Source organism: Bos taurus, chromosome 25, assembly GCF_002263795.3.
Source record: "Bos taurus isolate L1 Dominette 01449 registration number 42190680 breed Hereford chromosome 25, ARS-UCD2.0, whole genome shotgun sequence".
Taxonomy (NCBI): domain Eukaryota; kingdom Metazoa; phylum Chordata; class Mammalia; order Artiodactyla; family Bovidae; genus Bos; species Bos taurus.
In genome coordinates, this window is record NC_037352.1 from 15,797,396 (window position 1) to 15,820,474 (window position 23,079).

The following is a 23,079-nucleotide window of genomic DNA, read 5'->3' on the forward strand; positions in this document are numbered from 1 at the left end:
GAATTGTTCTTAATATTTATAAATTCTGGGCATGGTAATGTAGTATATATTACTGGTTAAGGGCATAAGCTTTGGAAACAGACCTGGGTTTGAATCTCAGCTTAATTAAAGCAGTGGGACCTTGAACAAATAAATCCCTTGGCCTCTCTAAGCTGTGGTTTCCTCATTTGCAAATCAGAGATAATGGCCCTACCTTGCAGGGTTGTTATGAGGATTAAATGAAATAATTAATGGTAAGGACTGCTCAATGCTCAAGAAGAGGTAATTGTTACAGTACTAAAATGTATCCTCCTGTAACTTTTGTTTTCACCAAAAACCAGCTATGTGCCAGATATTGTTAATAATGTGTATTCAGTGACAAATATTCTTAAATAGTCCCTCATCTTTTGGAGTTTAGTTCTAGTTGGGGATCCAGACAATAAAAAATATATATGTAATTCCAGACAGTGTTAAATGCAATGCAGAAAATTGAAATAGGTCGAGATAAAAGACAGTGATGTGGTTGGTGGCCTGATTGTGACCTGTGAACTAGTGGCAAGAAGAAGTACACAAAGATCTAGGGAGAGGGTGTCCCCGGGGGCAGGAATGGCCATGGAAAGTTCTGAGGCAAAGACAGGCTTGCTCAAGGAAAAGACAAAAGGTCAGGGGTCAAGGTCAATGGTGGGGGAGTCAGGGTGCAGGGATCTGCAGTCCTAACTGCGGGAGGCAGGGCTATGGGCTGTGGAGTCTGTACCACGTGATGAGGACACAGCCCATGCTCATCTCATCCCCATCCCGTCCTCTGGGACAACACAGAAGGAGCCGCACTTATGTGGTGGCCATTCAGCTTCCCAGTGACAGCCGACAGGCTCCCCGTCTCCTGACCTCCAGACTGAACAGTCCGAGTTCTCAGCTTTCCCAGTTGGTATTCAGAGACACCTGCAGCTGCTGTGTGCTGAGTCCCATAAACCTAAAACCTGTAAGAAATCAGGTTAGATCCAAAGGAAATTCGGCTCAGGAAAGCCAGGAGATTTCTGGTTGGGATTATAATGAACTGAAACAGTAAGCCATGTTCCTCCCTGAAACCTTGCCCCTGGGGCATTTACAAGGGAAAGAAGGATAAAAGGCATCTTTGAGGCTGCTTCCAGGATAAAGGGGGCTTCCCCAATGGCTCAGTAGTAAAGAATTTGCCTGCAATGCAAGAGACACAGGTTCCATCCCTGAGTGGCGAAGATCCCTTGGAGAAGGGCATGGCAACCCACTCCAGTATTCTTGTCTGGAGAAACCCATGGACAGAGGAGCCCGGTGGGCTGCAGTCCATTGGATAGCAAAGAGTTGGACACGACTGAAGCGACTGAGCACACACACACCAGGATAAAAGACGTCTGGAACCACTTATCTAGGAGCATCTGGTGTAGGATCTGGGCTTTTAAAGAAAGATAAGCAATGACGGTGGCTGATCTCCTCCCAGGCTGATCTGGGAGCTCAAGCGGGGTCACGAGGGTCTATTCCTCCCCCTCACTCAGCAGTGTTTTCCCTTTCCTCTCCATGGGGGGATAAAATGGCTCTTAGGATCTTCAAGTTTCATGGACTTTGAGGCTCTTATCTAGTTCCAACAACAGTCTGGAATTCTGTCTTCTTGGCTAAATAGCTTAGTTAACTCTGAACCTTACCTATTGTGTCCTGACTGGCCAAGCCTAAGTCCTGTAACCACCCCTGAAACTGATACTAGATAGAGACCCTCTCCTTCCACACAGAGAATGGGGGAGGTTGACGCCCTTCAAAATATTGGGTGATAAATTTCTCATTAGGCACGATGGATAAGTTCCAGAGATCTGCCATGCAACATTGTGCTTATGAGAGTCAATTTCCTAGTAGGTTGATAAGAAATCTGGGGTCCCCGAGGAGGAGAAAGGAGTCTGGGCTCTCAAGGAGAGAGAAGTGTCTGAGGCTCTCAAGGAAGAGAAAAAGGACAATTTTTTTTTTTTCTACATTGCTTTGTCTTAGTCAATATAACAGTGTTTCTTGCTTGAGGACACGTTTCTCAACCTTCTGACTAATCTTGTTCTCTTAAAACTTGTATACTGTGGGAGTGGGTCTGGTAAGACCCTTCTATTGTTAGTTCTAATCTTGTTAATTTCAGATGTATGTTGTGGGAGTGGGTCTGATGAAACTATATAAGGCCTTGCTAAGACTAGTGAGAGGGGCACTCTCCATCCCCCTTCTGATGTCTATGTCAGAAGCTTTCTCTGTCCTTTGTTCGCTTTAATAAAACTCTGCTGCACAAAAGCTCTTGAGTGATCAAGCCTGGTCCCTGGTCCCGAAGCTAAATTTTCTTTGGAGATCACAAATCTGACACTGTTCACCATAAGCTATTACTTATCATCCACACTGCCATCCTGAACACTTAAAAATGTGTTAAGGGGGTAGCTCTCAGGTTATCTGTTCTTTCCACAATTTAAAAACAAAACAAAATAGATGCTGTTCGGAGGAGAAATGAGAGTGGATTCTGGACAAACAAAGACAGCACGTATATCTTAACATTTTCCAAATTGAAATTAACTGCTCCTTCCTCTGTGGTTCAGAAATGTACCTCTTACGTGGCTCATCTCCTCTGGCTTTAATATGTGTACACGTGTCTCCATCAGTGCTGTTTGGCTCCCTGGGGATGGAAACCATGTCTTTAGCTCCTCTGGGGCCCCCACTCCTGTTTACCAGGACAGAGTAAGGGTCCAGGACTTGCTTGGTTATGTTGAAACCAGTTTCAGGGACCAAAATGACCACTGTGCCCCTCAAATAATCCCGGGAAGAAGCATCAGAGAAACACCCACTGAGGACAGCCAAACTCACCCCACCTCTGTGATCTCCCTGATTTTCCCAGGCAAAGCCAACAAGAACGTTCAGTGGGACGAGGATTCAGTGGAGTACATGCTGGCCAACCCGGTCAGAATCGCCTTCGTCCTGGTGGTCCACGGCCGCGCCTCCCGGCAGCTGCAGCGCATGTTCAAGGCCATCTACCACAAGGACCACTTTTACTACATCCACGTGGACAAGGTGAGGCCCGCCCTCTGATTGTCCCCTGCTGGCACTTCTCTGGGGGTGTGTCTGCCCTTCCCTTCCAGGGGAGCCTTGCAGGCTGAGCAGCTGCCTCCCCCAGACCATTTGGCCTTGAAGTGCTGTGTAGGTGTGTTGTGTGTGTGTGTGTGTGTGTGTGTGTGTGTGTGCACATGCATGGGTGTCAGTTTCAAAGCTCGAAACTGTGACTTTAGACTCCCTTCAATGACAATGAACATTGTCAGTCATACCTCTTTTGCTCATGGCCCTGCCCAATGCAATGCCTGCCACGCTATAAGGATAGCTAACCCAGGGTTGGGCCCACTTTTCCCATCAAGGGCCAGAGGGCAAGTATTTCAGGCTTTGTGGGCTATACACTCTGTCACAGCTAATCAGCTCTGGCATTGTAGCCTGAAAGCAGCCATAAAAACATACACAAATGAATGTGTGTGACTGTTTCAATAAAACTTTATTTACCAAAAAAAAAAAATCATGGAGCCAGCTTGTTGACCCCTGAGCATCTTGTTCCAGAGGTTTCTGTTGGTCTGCTGATGTGACATGATTGTGTCTTTGGTCAAGAAGACAAAGGGGATGCCTATTCAGAAGTCTGATTCTAGCAGGCCTGCCAGAGGGTAGTGGAGAAAGTCTACCTTTCAAAATACTCTTCAGGTTTAAATGCAAGTGTTAGTCACTCTGTCATATCCAACTCTTTGTGACCCCATGGACTTTAGCCTGCCAGACTCCTCTCTGTCCATGGAATTCTCCAGGCAAGAATGCTGGAGTGGGTTGCCATTCTCTTCTCCAGGGGATCTTCCTGAACCAGGGATGCAATCATATTAGATGAAACCATATTACTTAGCTTGTTATCCTCAGACCATATGTATCAGTCTTAGAGAAAAATGCAGATTCCCAGGCACCAGCCTATACCTGGGGAACCAGTAATACAGAGGCAGGACCAGGGAATCTGCATCTCAAATTGCTAAAGTAATACTTTAAAAATAATGAAGTTTGTGTAACGATGCAGAAAGACACCCCAGGTCTGAATCAGTTACTTGGCAAAGTTCAGAAGCCCTGTCACCTAGAAGGGAAGGGACAGAGAGGGGGTAAGGGGCAGGGCTGGGGTGTTTTCCACGCTGCTGAATGTCACCCTTCCTCTCCTGTGAAAGCGCTCCAATTACCTGCATCGCCAAGTGCTTCAGTTCGCCAGGCAGTACAGCAACGTCCGTGTCACGCCCTGGAGGATGGCCACCATCTGGGGGGGAGCCAGCCTCCTGTCCACATACCTGCAGAGCATGCGGGACCTCCTGGAGATGACCGACTGGCCCTGGGACTTCTTCATCAACCTCAGCGCAGCTGACTACCCCATCAGGTAAGGCGGCCCTGGCCAGCCTGCTTTGAGGTCCTGCTTCCCCTGTTATATCTGGGAAGCCAGAGGCAGAAGCAGCCTGCCTCCTGTCTGGAGAAGCCTTCCTGCCTCAGAGATGCTTACTCACTGTCTCTGTAAGGTCTCTCTACATGAGGGCCACGTTGTGCTTGAGAATCATGTGAGCATTCACTCATTCATTCATTCAACAGAGATTTCTTGAGTACATGGTTTTCCCAGCTCTTTTTGAGAACATACTTCAAAGGCTGAAACCCCTGGCCATGAGGTACTTCCATTCAAATGGGGGAAACAGACAACATGCAAACTAAGTATTTAAAATGGTACATCAGAAAAATAAGGCAGAGAGCAGCAGGAGCAGGTTGGAGGTGGAATTGTAATGAGAGTGGCCAGGAACATCCTTCCGGAGAAGAATGGAAGATGGTGATGGAGTGAGCTGCCCAGACAGGGAAAATGGTCCAGCAGAGAGCAGCGCAGGTGCTGAGCCCTGAGGATGCCTGATGTGTTCCAGCAACAGCAGGGCTCAGTGTGGCTGGAAGAGAGGGTGAAGTCCTAAGAAACTGAAGCCAGAGAGAAAACTGAGGTGAGATCATGGAGGGTCTAGAATTTGTCCATTAGTCAAAGGAAGATGAGAACTGCACGCCGTGTTTGGAGCAGAGGAAGGTCAAGGTCTGACTTAGGTGTTAAACTGAAAAGGACAAAGTGGAAGAAGGGAGCGGGGTGTGACAGCCTGGGCAGAATCAGACAGGCGTCTCTGGGCTGTTGGAATCCCATGGGTGGGTTTGTTTGGCTCCTATCCAATTTTAACACATGAATTGATTGCCCACATTCTACGGCTGGTAGATTTCAACTGAAACTGCAGATCTCTAGTTTCTCCTGAGGTCTCCCCAGGGCCTGTAGGCTACTCAGCCACAATTATGAGTGGGTGGTGGAGCAACCAGCAGCCCTGGGCGGTGAGAAATTCAGATGCCACTCTGTCCCTTTGCACAAACATTGATCTACTCTTTAAAAGAGGTGTAAGCAAAGAAAACCCCTGGAGATCTCTTTAAACGGAGTAAAAAAGGCAACAAAGTGAACTATATTTCCTATCAAGAAAGCAGCTCTCTGCTTGACTGTGTCTTTCATCTCGCTTATTGAAAGGCCAAAAAGGAGAAGTGGACGGGGTGAAGGAAAGGGCCTTCCTTTCTCTGAAGGAGTCTTATAAAAGGTGTTTTATCAAGGCAATTCTCAAACATGCACAAGAATACAAGACTAGTAAATGACCCCTGCATCACCCAGTTTCAACTATAATCAATTCATCTGTATCCATACCAATAAAGACCTTGACCCTCTTCCACCAGCCCTGGTGAAGCATTTCTAAGAGGTCATATAATTGTATCTGTAAATATTTCAGTGTGTGCATGTGTGCTCAGTTGGTCAGTGATGCCCAGCTCTTTGCGACCCTATGGACTATAGCCTGCCAGGCTCCTCTGTCCTTTGGACCCTTCAGGGAAGAATACTGGAGTGGGTTGCCATTTCCTTCTCCAGGGAATCTTCCCAACTCAGGGATCGAACCCACGTCTCCTGCAACTCCTGCATCGGCAGGTGGGTTCTTTACCACTGAGCCACCTGGGAAGCCCCAAATATTTCAGTAAACATATCTAAAAGATAAAGTCTGTCTTGGAATTTAATGTCAATATGATTGCATGAGTGCTAAGTCACTTCAGTGGTGTCCAGTTCTGTAACACTATGGACTATAGCCCACCAGCTCCTCTGTGGTCCATGGGGATTCTTCAGGCAAGAATACTGCAGTGGGTTGCCATGTCCTCCTCCAGGGGATCTTCCCAACCCAGGGATCGATCCCACTTCTGTTCTGTCTCCTGCATTGGCAAGTGGGTTCTTTACCACTGAGCCACCTGGGAAGCCCATCTATATGACCTGGGGCTAGATCATTCTCTGCCATGAGGCTTCCCTGCTCACTCCTGGTATTTGGAAGCACCCCTGGCCTCTACCCATTAGATGCCAGTAGTGGTTCCTGTTTCCAACCACTTGTGGCAGCCACAAATATCTCCAGGTGCTGTGTTTCTGGAGGAGCAAAACTGCCTCCAGCTGAGAACTCTCCAGTTCCTGAGAGAGAGAACAGCCTGGACTTGGGTCAGAGATGAACTACTTGCCTTTGAGAAATTTAAACATGCCTGGAACCTAATAAACAAAACGAGGAGGAGAGATGAGTATAGGGAAGTACAAGGCGAGGGTGAGCTGGAGCCTTCTCCCTCTCCCTTCCAAAGAAGGAGTGTGTTCAGAAATACCCCAGAATGCCGAGTACAGCTGCTGGCGTGGCAGACCCTCCCTTCAAAGGTCAAGATTCCCACTCCCCCGGCTCCAGACCTCCCATGGAGGCCTCAGAAGTCATGTCAGCCTCAGTCAGGAGGTGACACTTGACCAGGACCTCTCAAAGGCAGGGGGGCCAGCCTATGACCTTTCCCAGAATTGTATCAAGCCTCAACGCTGCCCCCTATAGGCCCTGTGTTGATTTGCAAGTTGCAGTTGTAACAGCAGTCACTTAGCCGGTCAGCTGGTCCAGGAGATCAGCATTCCTAGCATTTCAGTATCCAAGAAGATGAGTGCTCAGACTCCCATATGATGGCTTAAGGCTAGACTCTGAGTTCTGCCACCTCACTCGCAGGTGACCCTTGGCAAGTAAACACAACTTCTGTGAAATCAGATTGTAGTCATGGAACCTAGAGAGTTTGGGCACTTAGCTCAGTACCTATCAGCTCTGAATCCTCAAGCTGGATCCAAGGCTGAGCCTCCTGATCTCTGAGAAAGGTGCAGAAATCCTTTCTCAGACCATGTGCCCCACCCATTTGGGGGTTCGGAGAAGGGAGTCATCCTGTTTTTAGCTTTGATGCTCCGGCTGTCTAGCCGTGCCTGTCGACCTGTCTCTCCTCCACCTCCCACGGCCCTCATTTCCCTGTCCACCCCGCTGCCAGTTCTTCCACCCACTCGCGTTGCCAGCATCATGGCTGGAGGCACTTCACGCGTCAGGCACTGCTGGTTCCTCTTGCTGTTGTTTTCGTGAAGTCACCCCACACAAAAACATATGAATTTTGCAGATGAATGGTTTTATCCTGGGCAACTCTGATAGGCTTTCACTTCCCATCTGCCACTCCATCTGTAGCTTCCAAAACCACGACTTTTCCCCTCCCAGGAAGGATGAGCAAACTTAGGAGCCTTCTAGAAGGGGCGGGAGTGCCCAAGTCAGAAGCTTCTATGAGACTCTGAAAACCTGGGTGGATATCCAAGGGCAGTGTTCACCCATCCTGGCTGCTCTGAGCTGTCTGTGATTTGACATCGCCTGTCCAGGTGAGCTGTCTGGCTCTAAACGCCAGCCAGATTCACTGGTCTCTACTGGCCAGTAGCCTCCATGAGACCCTGGATGCAGACAGCCTGGCTGCAGATTCTGCCACCACCGATGGCCCATTTGAATTGGCACATGTTGCCTCAGCTTTCTGCATCTGAGTGTATGCACCTAAAAGGGACCCAGTATTGGGACCTATTTCATAGGGCAGTTAGGAGGATTAGAGGAAACATTGCAAGTCAAGGCCTTAACACAGCGCCTGACACAGAAAGTGCTCCCAAAAAGCAGGCAGTAGTTATCATAGTTGTATAACAGTGCTGGCCCCACAGGCTGGACTTCATCATCAACTGAGTTGCTTTCCTTTTTCCCTTCACTCATGAAAAGAGCAGAAAAATAGTTCTTGAACTCACATCCCTTTCAAAAGTGGGAAATGCAAAGTGAGACTCAAAGACTGAATGTTTCAAGAGAATCAGGCGAGAACCAACTCGTCTGTGAACAGAAAGACGTTCTTGTGTTTGGAATATGCAACCGAAGTTATGTTTAAAGAATCTAGGCCTTCCCACTTCACTGCTGACATGACCGCCTGGCCCACGTAAGCTCTGGTTGGAGCTTTTTATGCATCCAGTGTGTGAATGAAAATGGATATTTCCAACCATCGAAACCCTGCTAGGTTTGGAATCATCAAAGAACATGATGCTTTTATTCAATATACTCTGTTTACTGAGTGAGGCTGGAAACTGCACTGGCATTCTTCAGTCAGATGGACCACAGACAGGGATGAATGGTGCACAAAAGCATTGTGCAGTTGGTTTGCGAGGTTTGGGCCAGTGGTAACAGACCCCACACCGTCTGTTACTGGGCCCTGTGTCCTGGAGCAAACCAGACGCAAAGGCTGAAAGTGTCCATGGCCCCTCCAGGGCTCACATTCTGTCTGTGGTGTGTGTGTGTGCGTGCATATTGTGTGTGTGCAAGCATCAAGCAAAACCCAGAATCTACTAATTCTGCCTCTTAGGGATTCACAGCAACAAGGTCTAACCCAATGGGGCCCACCATGTGGACATTTAAGCCACCCTTAACCATTGACCCAAACCTCTCTCTTGAGATACCACCAGGGACTCAGGGCAGGAGCACAAGAGCCTTTCTGCAGCTCCTCAGCCAGAAAGACCAGCTCAAACAGACAGGAAGCAGGTGTCTGGGCTTCTCTGCAACATCCCCAAGATCAGTATCTCCATGGCACTGATCAAGCAGGACGAATGCCCAGATCCAGCAGATGTTTCCTGTGTGCCTACTGTGTGTCAGGCCCTCTACCAGGGCCTTTAACGTGTGTGCTGTTTTATCCTCATCCCTTAAACCATAGCTTCTGGTGTGTAAGAATGTTTAAAGAGGTTAGTATTAGAACTTCTGGTGAATTTTGCAGGGAAGTTAACCCCTTGATAATACCCAGGCACAGAGTCTAGTCACCCTGGGATCTGCCAAAGGACTGTGCATCTGTGCGTAGTCAGTCCCCTACTTTTTATTCCTCTAGTCAGGCCACTGATTCTCGAGTGGGTCAAGGAATTCCTGTTGTGAATAGCAAATCATAACCACAGCAAGATGCACTTACAGCACCTAGGACATCCCTGGCACGGTTTTGGTTTTTTTTTAAGTGCTGTCCATGGTCCTGACATGGTCCTCCACACATACTTTGGGGAGGCCATTTTTCAGATGAAAAAACTGAGGCACAGAGATGTTGAGGAACTTGACCACAAGGATACAGCCAGTGGTCTCTTTTTTCTTTTTTTAAAAATTGAGGTTAAATTCCCTTAACACTAAATGAACCATTTTGAAGGGTTCTATCCAGTGGCATTTAGTACATGCCCAATGTCATGGGCTTTCCCCGTGGTGCTAGTGACAAAGAATCCTCTTGCCAATGTGGGAGATGCAGGTGCAATCCCTGGGTCAGGAAGATCCCCTAGGGAAGGAAATGGCAACCCATTTCAGTGTTCTTGCCTGGAAAATCCCATGGAGGGAGGAGTCTGGAGGGCTATAGTCCATGGAGGTACAAAGAGCTGGACATGACTGAGCACACACACACAGTGTTGTGCAACCAGAACCTTTCTCTAGTTGCAAAACACGTTCATTACCCCAAGAGGAAACCCTGCCCCTCCCCATTCACATCCCACCATGAGCCCCTGTCAATCACTAATCTGTCTCTATGGATTTGCCTACTTTGGATGTTTCGTATGTATGGAATCATACAGTGTGTGATGTTTTGTGGTTGGCTTCTTTCACTTAGGATGACATGTTCATGCTTTACCCACACTGTAGCCTATGCCAGTGCTTCATCCTTTTTATGGCTGTCTACTATTCCATTGTGTGGCTGTGCCATAATTTGTTTACCCACTCATCAGGTGGTAGAAACAGGATTCTTAAGAGCTCCTTGAAAGCTCCATCTCTTGGCCAGCTTGGCTTGTGCTGTACAACCTAAGGTGAGGACCTCATCTGGTTTAAGAAGATGCAACTCCATCACGTGGGCCTCTGCACAGCATTGATACTAGGGCTTTTACTGCCTGAGCTCTGATGATGCCAGGGTCAGGGTAGGGGTGCTGATCTGTGCACCCTCGTCCACAGAAGCCTGGTGATCTTCCCCGTTCAGCCTGGCAGTCCTCCGCCTGGTTCCATTAGAGAAGTTTCCAGTGATTCTGGCTGGTTGAGACAGATTTGGGGTTGAAGATGGAAAGATGAAGGCTTAGGGACAGAGGTCTCAGTTTCCCTTTTTCCCTCCTTCCTTCTTTCACCATCCAAGCCCCTCTGAAAGCAACCCAAGGGTGTCTTGGGGAGGAAAGAGCTCAGGCTTGCCTGAGAGGCCAGCTGAAAATGGTCCCACAGGTAAGATCAGAAGATGGGGCTTCTCTGACTTCACTCATTCATGCAGCAGATACTTACTGACCACCTACTATGTGCCAGACACTATGCTGGCTACTGGGTATTCAAAGGGAAAGAGAAATATGGTCAGTCTCTGCCCTCATCCTAGTGGTTTGAATCACCTGGGTTTGAATCCCAGCTCTTCTGTTTACTAGCTATGTGAACATGGACTTGAGAATATCGCTTAATGTCTCTGGGCCTCAGCTGCCTCATCTGTAGAATGGGTACAACAACAACACCGCTGCATATGGTTGCTTAGAGAGAGAAATGAATTAATGTATGGACCATGCTTAGCACCCAGCGGGCATTGTCTGTGCAACAGCCCTCGTTATTGATAGAGGGAGTGGGAAACTAACCAGAAAGATCACACGAGTGAACATGTGATCACAAAGTGAGGCAAGCATTCTGAAAGGAAGGGCAGATGAAAGAGCATTTAGCAAGTGAAGCTCATCTGCACGTTGGGGTGACCTCTCTGAGGAGGCAGCACGTGAACTGAGGTGTGTGAGATGGGTAGGGCTTAGCTAGCAGTGTGTTCCAGGTAAGGGGATGGCATAAGCAAAGGCCCAGGTGTCAGAGGACCCCTGACAGGCTTGAGGAGTTAAAAGAAGGCTGATGTGGCTGAAACACAACCAGCCAGAATGCCTTACCACCAGGGAGGATGGTCCAGCCAGGTCCTGTAGGGATTTCTGATCCCTTGTCCGGTGGTTGAATCCTTAGCCCAGGAGCTGTGCAGTTTTAATGAGAAGCCCCTGGAGAAGGGAATGGCAACCCATTCCAGTATCCTTGCCTGGAGAATTCCATGGACAGAGGAGCCTGACAGGCTACAGTTCATGGGCTCGCAGAGTCAGACACAACTGAGCAACTAACACTTCAAAGCTTCAGCGTTATTTGCAATGTGGAGAGATCACTTTGGCTGCTGTGAGATAACAGTGGTGAGGGGACTGGGCCGGTGGGGGAGGCCTGTGAGGAAGGAGGTGATTGCTGCTGCTGCCATTGCTGGTGTAGAACCACATTCAGGGAACCCTCCTCCCAAACCTCAGCCAGAGGCAGGGGTCTCAGAAGCCATCGTGAGCTTCCTGAATCCAAGCAGTGTCTTAGCCTTTTAGGCACAGAGCTAGGCAGCTGTTCATGTATAGGGCCCAGGCCCCCCATCTGCACAAGACAGCCTAGTTCTCAGGAGACCTGCGGAGCATATCTGGCACAAAGGATCCAGAACGGGGCCTGAGGCCAGAGTTTTAGAAGAGGACTGACCTTGAGATAGGAGGGGACAGCTAAGGACTGTGAAAGAAAGTGCTAGAGACTCCTCTTTGTTCTTTTGGCTTTAACTGTGATAAAATGTGCATAACTTAAAACCTACCATCTTAACCGTTTTTAAGTGGTTAAGCACATTCACACTATTAGACCACCAAGCTCCAGAACTCTTTTCATTTTCAAAACTGAAACTCCATACCCGTTAAACAACTCCCCATCTCCCCTTCCCCAGGCCCTGGCAACCAGCATTCTATTTTCTGTTTCTATGAATTTCACCACTTTAGGGACCTCCTGGAAGTGGAATTAGACAGTATTTTTCTTTTTGTGACTGGTTTATTTCACTTAGCAGAATGCCCTCAAGGTTCATTGACGTCATAGCAGGTGTCACAATTCCCTTCCTTTCTGGGAGAGAATAAATCTCCCTTGTCTGGAGAGACTACGTTTTGCTTGTCCACTCATCCATCACTGATGGACACTTGGGTGGCTTCTACCTTATAGCTGTGGTAAATAATGCTGCTGAGAACATGGGTGAATGAACATCTCATCATCTCCCTGTTTTCCGTTCTTTTAGTTATGCCCAGAAGTAGAATTACTGATCATATGGTAATTCTATTTTTAGTTTTTGAGGAACCTCCATACTGTTTTTCATAGCGACTACCAATTTACACCACCAGCAGTGCTCAGGGTTCTGATTTCCCTATCTCCTTGCTCACGTATATTTCTTTTTGATAGTAGTGCAAGGTGTTTCTTATTCTTTTTAAGGAGCATAAATTCCCCAAAACAAGGGCCCTGGAACCCTTGGAAGTTTTGAGTAGCAGACGTAGCTCTCAGTAGACCCATGAGGTTAGCTCCAGGAAATTGTCTCCCTATAGGATCATGGCCCTCAAATGATTGTTCTAGAACTGCTTCCCAATCCACATCAGCTCCCCCTTCCAATTCCCCATCCTCTGAATAGGACCACCTGTTCACCAGCAGCTGGAAATCTGTGTGGCCTCCGTCTCACTGTTCCAAGGAGGCCCACGTATTCTCATTCTAACCCTGACACTGTTCCCATGTCCATTCTCACCTGTGATTCCTCCATCTCAGCTCAAGTCAGACCATCGTTGCTTCACACCTGGGTCTTCAGAGTCCCCCAAGAGGACATAGTCTGAGCCAGACTCTGGAAACGAGCTACAGCCTCTCCAGGGCCATAGGGAAAGGCCAGAAGCCACCACCCTCTCTGGGAGCAGCTTACAAAATATAATCATCGATTCAAACAGGTGTGCAGTTCACTTCCTGGCCGGGTGCTGAGCCAGGCTGAATGCTAGGGACTGTGAGATGCGGCAGAGGAATGGATCTGCTCGTTCACTGAGGGCATTTACAGTTTATGAGAGAAATGGAGAGCATGTTGATCGAATAATGTCAGGGTGCCGTGATGGGAGACAAGGAGGAGGCCCCACTTTAAGGAGCATGGTCAGGGAGATGAGGTGCTTTATTTATTTATTTTTTTTTTTTGAGGGATAATTGCTTTACAGAATTTTGTTGTCTTCTATCAAACCTCAACATGAATCAGCCATAGGTATACATATATCCCCTCCCTTTGGAGCCTCCCTCCCATCTCCCACCCAATCCCACCCCTCTAGACATAGAGAACAGACTATGGACATGGAGAGAGGGGAGGAGAGGGTAAGATGTATCAAAAGAGTAACATGGAAACTTACATTACCATATATAAAACAGATAGCCAACAGGAATTTGCTGTATGGCTCAGGAAACTCAAACAGGGGCTCTTCTATCAACCTAGATGAGGTGCTTTTAAACAGTGAGGTTTAAAACCAAGTCCTGAAGTGAGGCCCACTGTGCAAAAGAGGGGGTGGAGGTATGGCAGAGGGGAACAGCAGATCATTGATTTGGGGGAGACACAGACATTCATCCCCTAATTACAGTAATCAATAGCAAGGTGAGTGTTGGGTGGAAAATATGTTAGCCTCAGTACTTCATAGGAGGTCATATTTGGGAGCCCAGCACCAGATCTTTGGGTTCAACCATCTCTCCCACTGACCACGTTCTCAACATCCAGCCGCTTTTATTCTTTGGATGTTCAGAAATGCACACCCTCTTTCCTGAGACCCCAAAGCCCCGGTGGACACCATCCAGGGAAAGCTCCACCCAGATAATGTGCAAGTTGGAAAGAGTGTATCTGTTGGTCACAAGGCAGCTGGAAAAACATGCCTGTAATTATGCCGTTAACCGTTGTGTTTTCATCTAATAGCAAAATAATCATTTCCTCGGCCCTGTTATTTTTTTAGCCCGACAGAGCTCACTCCTGCCTCCAGAAACACAGTTTGCTTTCCCCTTGCTGGCTGTCCTGGGTTTCCTGAGCTGTATTTTTGGCTGGACAGCTCTACAAGCTTTCTGGAGGCGAGGACCAACCCAGAGCATCCCCTGGACAGAGCGAGGCTGGAGTTCTGATGGGGCACAGATGAGAAGCACCGACTCCTCAGAAAGTTGGGGTGGAACACTGTGTTGGCTCAAGTGGATAAGGAAGGACATCCCTGGGAGAATGTAGGGAGTTCACATAATCAGTGCAGAAGGTGGCAGAACTCAAGGCAAGAATGACATGACTTTTCTCACTCAGAGGATGCCCTGTGGCTTAAATACTTTTCAGTCATAATGTCTGTTTGCTGGCTGGCTGTTTTCTCTCCTTTCATTACTGAAAAATGCTGAGTGCTGGGGAAAGGAAGTGGATGGTTTTATCTTTAGTCATGTGCCCTGGCTTTGGCCAGCCCTTCAGTCCTTCCTTCATCCGTCACATACTTACTGAGATCCTACTGGATTCCAGGCAATGCTGTAGGCCCACACTGTCCAGTAGAACTCACTGTGCTGATGTCTAGCTCAGCAGACACCAGACACATGTGGCTATTGAGAGCTTGAAATGTGCTTTATGGAACCAAGGAACCAAGTTGTAAATGTGGTTTGATTTTAATTTAAATGTAATCAAGTAGTATATTAAGCAGCACGATCCTTGTTGCTCAGCTTGGAGTAGCGAACACAATGATGAAAAGAAAACTCCTGTCCTGGTGGACCTTGTCGTGGGGCAGGAATGCTTCCACTGGGAGAATTACACTGCTCTCTGAGCAAAATAAGAAAGTGGATGCTGCCAGTTCAGAGACAAATATGATCTCCAGCCTCTGCCAGTTTAATTGTCTGATGCATCCCACATTGACCATGCATTGAATTTGGTAAGGTGTTTTCTTCCTAATACCTTGCTCCTCAGATCTCATAGTTCTTCCTCTTGGCAGAAACTGTCTACATGTCCATAGACAGGATATTTCCAGCCATGGGCATCTTCCTATACAGTGCATTGAGCATGTTTGCTTCTCAGGAAAGCATCATTGATGTGCTTTGTCCACCAGAGGCCAAAAGCAGGGATGCTGTGCACTCTGGGATGCTAGAGCACATCCAAGTGTATCCTGGGAATTTGAATGTGAGCCCAAGTGGCCCACAGTGTGGGTGATAAACCCTGCAGAGCCTCTTATCTTCCCCTGCCTCCCTCTCACACGTAACTACAGGTAGAGATTATTCTCAAGGGCTTTCTAGTGAAACAGCATGTCTTATAAGTCAAATGGGATAAAGGAGGGGAGTTTCTACCCCTTTTATTGATGACAGCAGGGATTTGGATGAGCATGGGCCCAACAGACAGGGTTAAGGTCCAATCTTGGGGTGGCTAGGTGAAAACTCTGTGTGTTTTGTTATCTTCATTATTCATCATCATCATTCATTTCCTTCCTTCCACTTGCTGCCATCTGAGTCATTGACCAGCCCAGAAAATGGTCAGTAGTGGACTCTCAAAGGAGATGCTTGGGGAAGCCCTTCAAGATTCTCCAGACTCCCGTAGATGATATCAGCTAGAATTTCGTGAGTCCAGTCGGTCTTTGTATCCATAGTTCACATCCAGGTCGGTTGGATCTGGAACCCACAGATGTGGAGGGCTGACTGTAAGATACTTGGGCATCCTGGGATTTTGGTACATGTGCAGTGGGTTCTAGATCTGCAGGGGTGCAGATCCCGAGGGGCGGCTGTATTTACTGTATTCAGGATCCTGGGCCAAATGAGTTCCATATGTTATCTAAAGTCACAGAAACCCCAGAATGTAGATGCTGTGGCTGCATCCCATTTTACAGATGTGGAAACTGAGGCTGAGAGAAGTTAAGGAATTGACTCTGTGTCTCACAACTGGGATTGACATCCATGCTTCTTTCATCATTAGAGGAAGAAGAAACCTGAGTTCTTCACCTGCAGATTGTATTGCACCCACTGGCAGGTTTAGACCGAAGCTGTTCCCCTCATTCTCCCCCTTCTAAATCCTCTTCCTCTTCATCTGCAAGAGAAGCCAGGAGGCAGAAGTGCCCAATAACCAAGAGAGGCGTGGTGCACATCAGTACCTGACTCCAGAGCCACCGGCATTTACCAGCTGCTGAGAGGTCATCACTTTCTGCTTTGGTTCTCAAAGCATCCTCAGAGGGTTGGCATTGAGAAGGGCCCTGAGGCTGAGAAGGGCCCTGAGGCTGAGTGGGTGTGAGTGACTTGCCCAACCAAAGTCACACAGCTTGGCAGGGGCCAAACCTGTGTTTGAAGGCAGGTGCAGCTGACTCCCAAGTGCAACGTCTTTCTACTCTGCCCAACTGCCTCACTCAGAGGCTGGCTGGCATTGGACCCGCCCCACCCAGGGAAAAAGCCAATCACAAGAGCACAACCCTACCATGCGACCATGACAGTAAGTGTGGTCCCATTTCCAGATGGGCTTTCCCCTCTGGCTGATGGAAGATTGGGCTTTACCAGTTGTGTTTGCTCTGAGCATGGAGGGAGGAACCAGCTGTCCTTCCTTAGCTGGGAACGCCTTGCTTTCAAATTCCTTTAAACTCCTGTCCCTTTGGATCTCAGACTCTCCAAACCCCTCCCCCAAACTGCCAAACTGTGGTGCTAATGGAATTCTCACTCGTTTAAACCTTAGCCTCAAGCAGCGTAATTAAGACCGAATGGCTGCCGTCCCTCCAAATGTGCACAGTTGTTCCGCTGCAGAATGGAAATGATGCCTGCATGTTCTGAGCCATTGCTCTCTCCATAAGGGCACATGAGCAATCATGCCACGTCATCCTGCCCTGGGTTTGAATCTTTTCTGCATCTTCCACTAGCTGCACGATCCCAGGACAGGTGGATCCAACCATCCTGAATCTCGATTTTCTCACGTGTAAGAGGGAGACGATATGTTACTAGCAGCCGGGTGAGAATCCAAGCTCTGCCTGAGGTCCAGCTCTGCAGGCTGATACCCAGCTGCATGTGGACACAGAGGCTCAGGCCTGGCATCCACATGCATCCTCACATTCATCCCTCCCACCATCTAAACGTTGGGCCCAAGATGCTCAGCCGTGGTGATGGCATTGAGAAGAGAGAGGTGGTCAGGGAGCCAGGGAGCCCTTAGCTTCCTGCATCCACCTAGTTGCATGAACGGAAGAGACAAGAAAAAATATGATGGATTCTGGCCCCAAGTGGTCAGGTGCAGCCTGGATTTGAAGCAAGAAACATGAGAAAAAAGTAGTGGAGGGTTTCCCCGGTGGCTGAGTGGTAAAGCATCTGCCTGCCAATGCAGGAGACATGGGTTCAATCCCTGACTGAGGAAGATCCCACAGGCTGCGGAGCAACTAAGCCTGTGTGCCACAACCACTGAACCTGTGCTCTAGAGGCTGGGAAGTGAAAGTACTGAGCCCACATGCCGCAACTACTGAAGTTCAAGCGCCCTGGAGCCCGTACGCCACAACAAGAGTTGCCACCGCGATGAGAAGCCTCGCACTGCAACTAGAGAGTGGCCGCCACTCACCACAACTGGAGAAAAGCCAGCACAACAACAAAGGCCCAGCAGAGCCATCAATCAATCAATCAATCAATAAAATTATATATATATACACACACACATATATGTGTAGTGGAATCCAGCTGGGCGTTTTCACCAGACACCAAGCCAGCCCACTAATAATCATGCCCCAGCACTGAGTAATCACACTTTCAATCCTTCTTCCCTTTGGGTGAACCTAAGGAGATGGGCAGAAGGGGGCCTGATATGGAAACAAGGCTGGAGCCCTCTCCCCACAGAACTTTCCTCCAGGATCATTATAATCAGGGATAATAAAACACAGGGCTCGGTGCAGAGCTGAGCATTTGTTACACATGACCAGAAAATGGGTCTCGTTATTATTATATAACAAAAATTCCTGGGCAGTTATTAATTCTGGACCAAAAACATGGTCACTTCCTTCTCTCCTATAACTTATGACTCCACAGTGTTAGTCACCTAGTCATGTCTGACTCTGTTATGACCCTATGGACTACAGCCCGCCAGGCTCCTCTGTCCATGGAATTCTCCAGGCAAGAATACTGGAGTGGGTTGCCATTTCCTTCTCTAGGGGATCTTCCTGGCCCAAAGAGCAAATCCAGGTCTCCAGCACTGTAGGTAGATTCTTTACTGTCTGAGCCACCCGGGAAGACCCTGGTGGCTTCTGTACCCTTGTACTAAATAGAAATGTGACTCACAAGAGAGCAGGCACCCACACACCTTTGACGCAAACTGCTCTCTATAGAGTCAAGAGCTGAGAGCTCTTCGCTGGTGCTGAGCCATGTCTGGATGCACGGGAAGGTGAGCAGCCCTGGGCCCCATCATCCCTCCCTGCTGCAGGGCTCTTTGAAAAGAGCCTTGGTGTTGATCAGCCTTCTCAACCGCAGTGGGCTGAAGTAACACTCTTGAGTCACTGTGGCTGCAATCTCCTGAAGGTTCAAGGTGGGAACTTCCTCCAAAGTTCTACCTATGGATCGCCTCTTCAACCTCACCTCTCCCATCCCATCCCCAGGCTCAAATAGTATGCCCTGACCAACCTGGTGGCCATGACAAGCCTCCCAGACAGGGTCAAAAGCTGTCAGATGCCAGCTATGGCATCTAGATGGGTTCACAGCCTGGGGGATTGTCACAGAGTAGAAGCCAAGGCCGAGAGCAAAGTCCCCTGCCTTCTGCTTACTCCTGTCCATCTGAAGTGAAGCAGCCCTAGCGGGTCCAGGCTGAGCATCTGGAGCCCACATTCTGGCCTTAAACCAGTGCCCGTAATGCTGCTTAGTTAGAAAGGGAAGAGTGGGAAAGAAGCGTCCATTGGGTGGTGCCAGCCAGCCTTCCTGGGACAGGGCCTCAGTGGGATCCCACATCAGTGTCCTGTTCCCTTGTAGAGGAGGAATGGGAAATTGTGTCCCCAAGAGCCTCCGGCTGTCTCCTGTGTCCTCCAGAGAAAGTGTCTCCTTGGTGCAATTTAATTGTGTTCATCAGTCAACATTACTTGGCAAGCCCAGCCAGGGGCACAAACATCGCCACCCCTTTCTGAGTGTAATTGTGCTCTTTGAGATGCGGGAATGTGGTTTAAGGCCAAGCAGTTTTTGATTACAGAGTCAATCTTTGTTTAAAAGTTTGCCGCTCTGGGGAAGTTTCTAACAAGTTACTTTAAACAATGCATTCTCTGGACACCTACAGCTAAATGGTCCCATTAATCCAAATTGCTTTGCTGGATTCGGTGCAGCCATTCAGCAACAGGGCAGTGTCCGAGGCTGGCTTCATTGAGAGGGATGACTGCAAAACCAAGCCATGGCTGCTTGTCATGAATCGACCTGCCGGGTGATGCCCACTCCCCCCAGGTGTCCCTGCCTCTGTTCATCCTGCCCCGAGCATGCACAGGGTGCTGTGCTAAGTGCTTCGATGGTCTCCTGCAGTCTCACCAGCCATCTGGTGAGGTAGGACCTCATCCTCCCCATTTGAGAGACAAGGGTCATGAGGACTCTTCCAAGCTCACTCATCTACTGAGAAATGGAGCTCAGACATAGACCTTCCTGTCCTTGACCACAAGCCAGGGCTTCCTAAGTCTGAGCCACAGTGAGACAGATGGTTTAGAGTATTATGCAGACAAGGTTTTGAAATGGCAATATTTATCTGTAATAGTACATATAAGGAAAAAGTAACATACCCCAGATCTCCAAAGTTGATGTTTTCTTTTTTTAAAAAGTTGATCTAAATAAGAAAATGTTAGCAAAACAGAATACAAGGAGTGAATGGCTCTTCAATCATTCAAAAATATTTATTGAGTGTCTACTATACAGGGCTTCCCAGGTGGCTCAGTGGTAAAGAACCCACCTGCCAATGCAAGAGATGCGGGTTCAGCCTCTGGGTTGGGAAGGAATGGCATTTCCTCCCGTGGAGGTCACAAAGAGTCAGACACAACTTCGTGACTGAGCACACACACATGTATGTCTGCTACACACATCAGGCACTTTTCTGGGTTCTGGGATATAGCAGTAAGTAAAGAATATTGCTGGTGTGCCCCACCCCCATGCTGATGAGAGAAAGAAACAATAGATAAGTAAATGGGTAATGTGTGAGTTGGAAATGTGTCTGAGGAAAACTACAGCATTGGAAGGAGAAGCGTGGGCCAGAAAGATACTTTGATAAGGTAGATATGGAAAACAGTTGACAGGAAAATGTATGTATGACCAAAAAAGAAGAACCGCATTAATGGTAGGAGTTGACAAAACCTTTTTATAAAAGGCCAAATAGCAAATAAAAAATTTGTTAATTTCAGGTTAGGTTTTGCAAGCCAGATGGTCTCTATCACAGTAGCACAGTTCTGCCACTATAGCAATAGGGCAGGCATAGGCAGTATGTAAACAACTGAGCATGGTGGTATTCCAATAAAACTTTATTTATAAAAACATGTGTTGAGCCATAGTTCACAGATCCCTGCACTAGACCATTCTGCTGAATCTCCCACATTTCAGATAATGGCCTTGCCCAGATCTGTCTCAGCCTTTGCAAATTTAGTTCCCCATGCACCTACACATCTTCCCAGGCACAACCTTTCCTGCATTGTCTCAGAGGAGTCTGTCACCCAGGCGCCAGCTTTGATGGACTTTTTGCTTCAGCTTTCAGGACCCTGGATAGAGAAAGTGTGGGTGAGATTCCCAAGGCCTTCTGGTCAACCTCCAGCCTGGCCTGGACTCCAACCCAGCCATGGGTAGCTGAATTTGACATAAAACAACAGTCTCCTTTTACTTTATTTTTCTCCAACCTGCCTGGCTTTACTTGAGCTAGGAAGCAACATGTAAAATGCATCTCACCCGTAAAATGCATCTCAGCCAGAGACACGGCAGTTTGTTCACAGAGGCTTGCATTACTGTAGGTCTATCTGGCCCCCTAGTATGTATCAACCAGAGCAAACTGCATGTTCTTATCACTCAGCCTTCTCTGCATAAACCCATCAGAAATGCCTGGTGCCCCTTAGCACTGTAATTCACCCTGTGCCACCTTCTTCAATCTGAATCAAAAAGGTTAATGTCCTTGAGCCCTGAGACTCTCTGATTTCAGTACTTACCCCAGCTTCCTTCTCCCTCTCAAAGCACAAGACTCGTTTATCTTTCCTTGGCTGATCAGGCAAACTGCTGACTAATGCCCTAATGCCAGCTAATTCTTGAAGATTTCCCAGAGTGTCTGGACACGTGTTCTGTTATACCTTCTGTAAATGTGGTTAATCTTGTGTGTCTGGTTACCCATCATCCTTCTGCCTAGATGTATCTGGGCTCCCTGTCTATAATTTGTCCCATGAGACTGCCACATGTTGCATTGTTGATTTGGGAAGAGAGAGAGAAATTTTCAACCAATACAATGACCACAAAATCCTTTCTAATGAAATATCAGTTTTAGTTCCTTACTCTTTATTGAAGTATAGTTGATTTACAACATTGTATTAGTTTCAAGTATACAATAAAATTATTTCAGTTATACACACACACACATATATATACATACACACACACACATACACACACATATATGGATCCCTCATGATTGATCCATTCATATAGTCAATCTGTTGACTGACTAGTCAGCACATGCTTAGTGGTCACGTAGAATGTGCCAGAAATTTGCAAGGATATGCAGTTACAGCCACCAATAAGTTAGTTAACATTCCTATCCTCATAGATTAAGCCATCTAATAATTACATCCTTATGACATTGTTAGGCCAGAAGATCATATGTATGTAATACAGAAAACCAACATGCAGCCTTTTTTCTTCAAGGAACTCAGGGAAAGCTCCCGTGGAGAAGTGTCCTTGGACTGAGAGTTAGAAGAAGAGAAGGAACCAACTGGGTGAAAAAAAAATAAGGGACAAGTGTTTTAGGCAGAGAGGGCTGCATGTACAAAAGCCCTGAGGCATGAGGGAATGTGGTTCATGCAGTAAGTCAAGAGAGTGTTAGGTGGAAAGGGTGTGGTAAGGGGATAAAGCAACAGAATAAGGTTGGAGAAGCAGGCTGGCCTAGATGCTGTGGGACCATAAAAGGCATGTTAAGAAGCCCTGAAAGGGAAAGGGAAAGTTGCTCAGTTCTGTCTGACTCTTTGTGACCCCATAAACTATACAATACATGGAATTCTCCAGACTAGAATACTGGAGTAGGTAGCTTTTCCCTTCTCCAGGGGATCTTACCAACCCAGGGATCGGACCCAGGTCTCCCACATTACAGGCAGATTCTTTACCAGCTGAGCCAGGGAAGTCCAAGAATACTGGAGTGGGTAGCTTATGCTTTCTCCAGCAGCTCTTCCTGGCCCAGGAATTGAACTGGGGTCTCCTTCATTGCAGGCAGATCCTTTACCACCTGAGCTACTAGGGAAGCCCCTAGTTTATACTAAAAGCAACAGGTTACCTGTGAAAAGTTTTTTATTGGAAAGTGCCATGATGAGATTGCTTTCAGTTCAGTTCAGTTCAGTCGCTCAGTTGTGTCCGACTCTTTGTGACCCCATGAATCGCAGCATGCCAGGCCTCCCTGTCCATCACCAACTCCCGGAGTTCACTCAGACCCACGTCCATCAAGTCAGTGATGCCATCCAGCCATCTTATCCTCTGTCGTCCCCTTCTCCTGCCCCCAATCCCTCCCAGCATCAGAGTCTTTTCCAATGAGTCAACTTTTCGCATGAGGTATCCAAAGTACTGGAGTTTCAGCTTTAGCATCATTCCCTCCAAAGAAATCCCAGGGCTGATCTCCTTCACAATGGACTGGTTGGATCTCCTTGCAGTCCAAGGGACTCTCAAGAGTCTTCTCCAACACCACAGT

General features: G+C 47.8%; 1 protein-coding gene across 1 annotated transcript in view; it reads left to right on the forward strand.

The window, feature by feature from the left end:
• The window catches only part of XYLT1 (xylosyltransferase 1), a 352,297-nt gene that overhangs the window by 255,995 nt on the left and 73,223 nt on the right, over positions 1-23,079 (forward strand). Inside the window, exons 4-5 of the mRNA XM_002698037.6 lie at positions 2,861-3,033; positions 4,200-4,402. Coding sequence (XP_002698083.1) covers positions 2,861-3,033; positions 4,200-4,402 — 376 coding nt within the window. The remainder of the gene's footprint in view (positions 1-2,860; positions 3,034-4,199; positions 4,403-23,079) is intronic.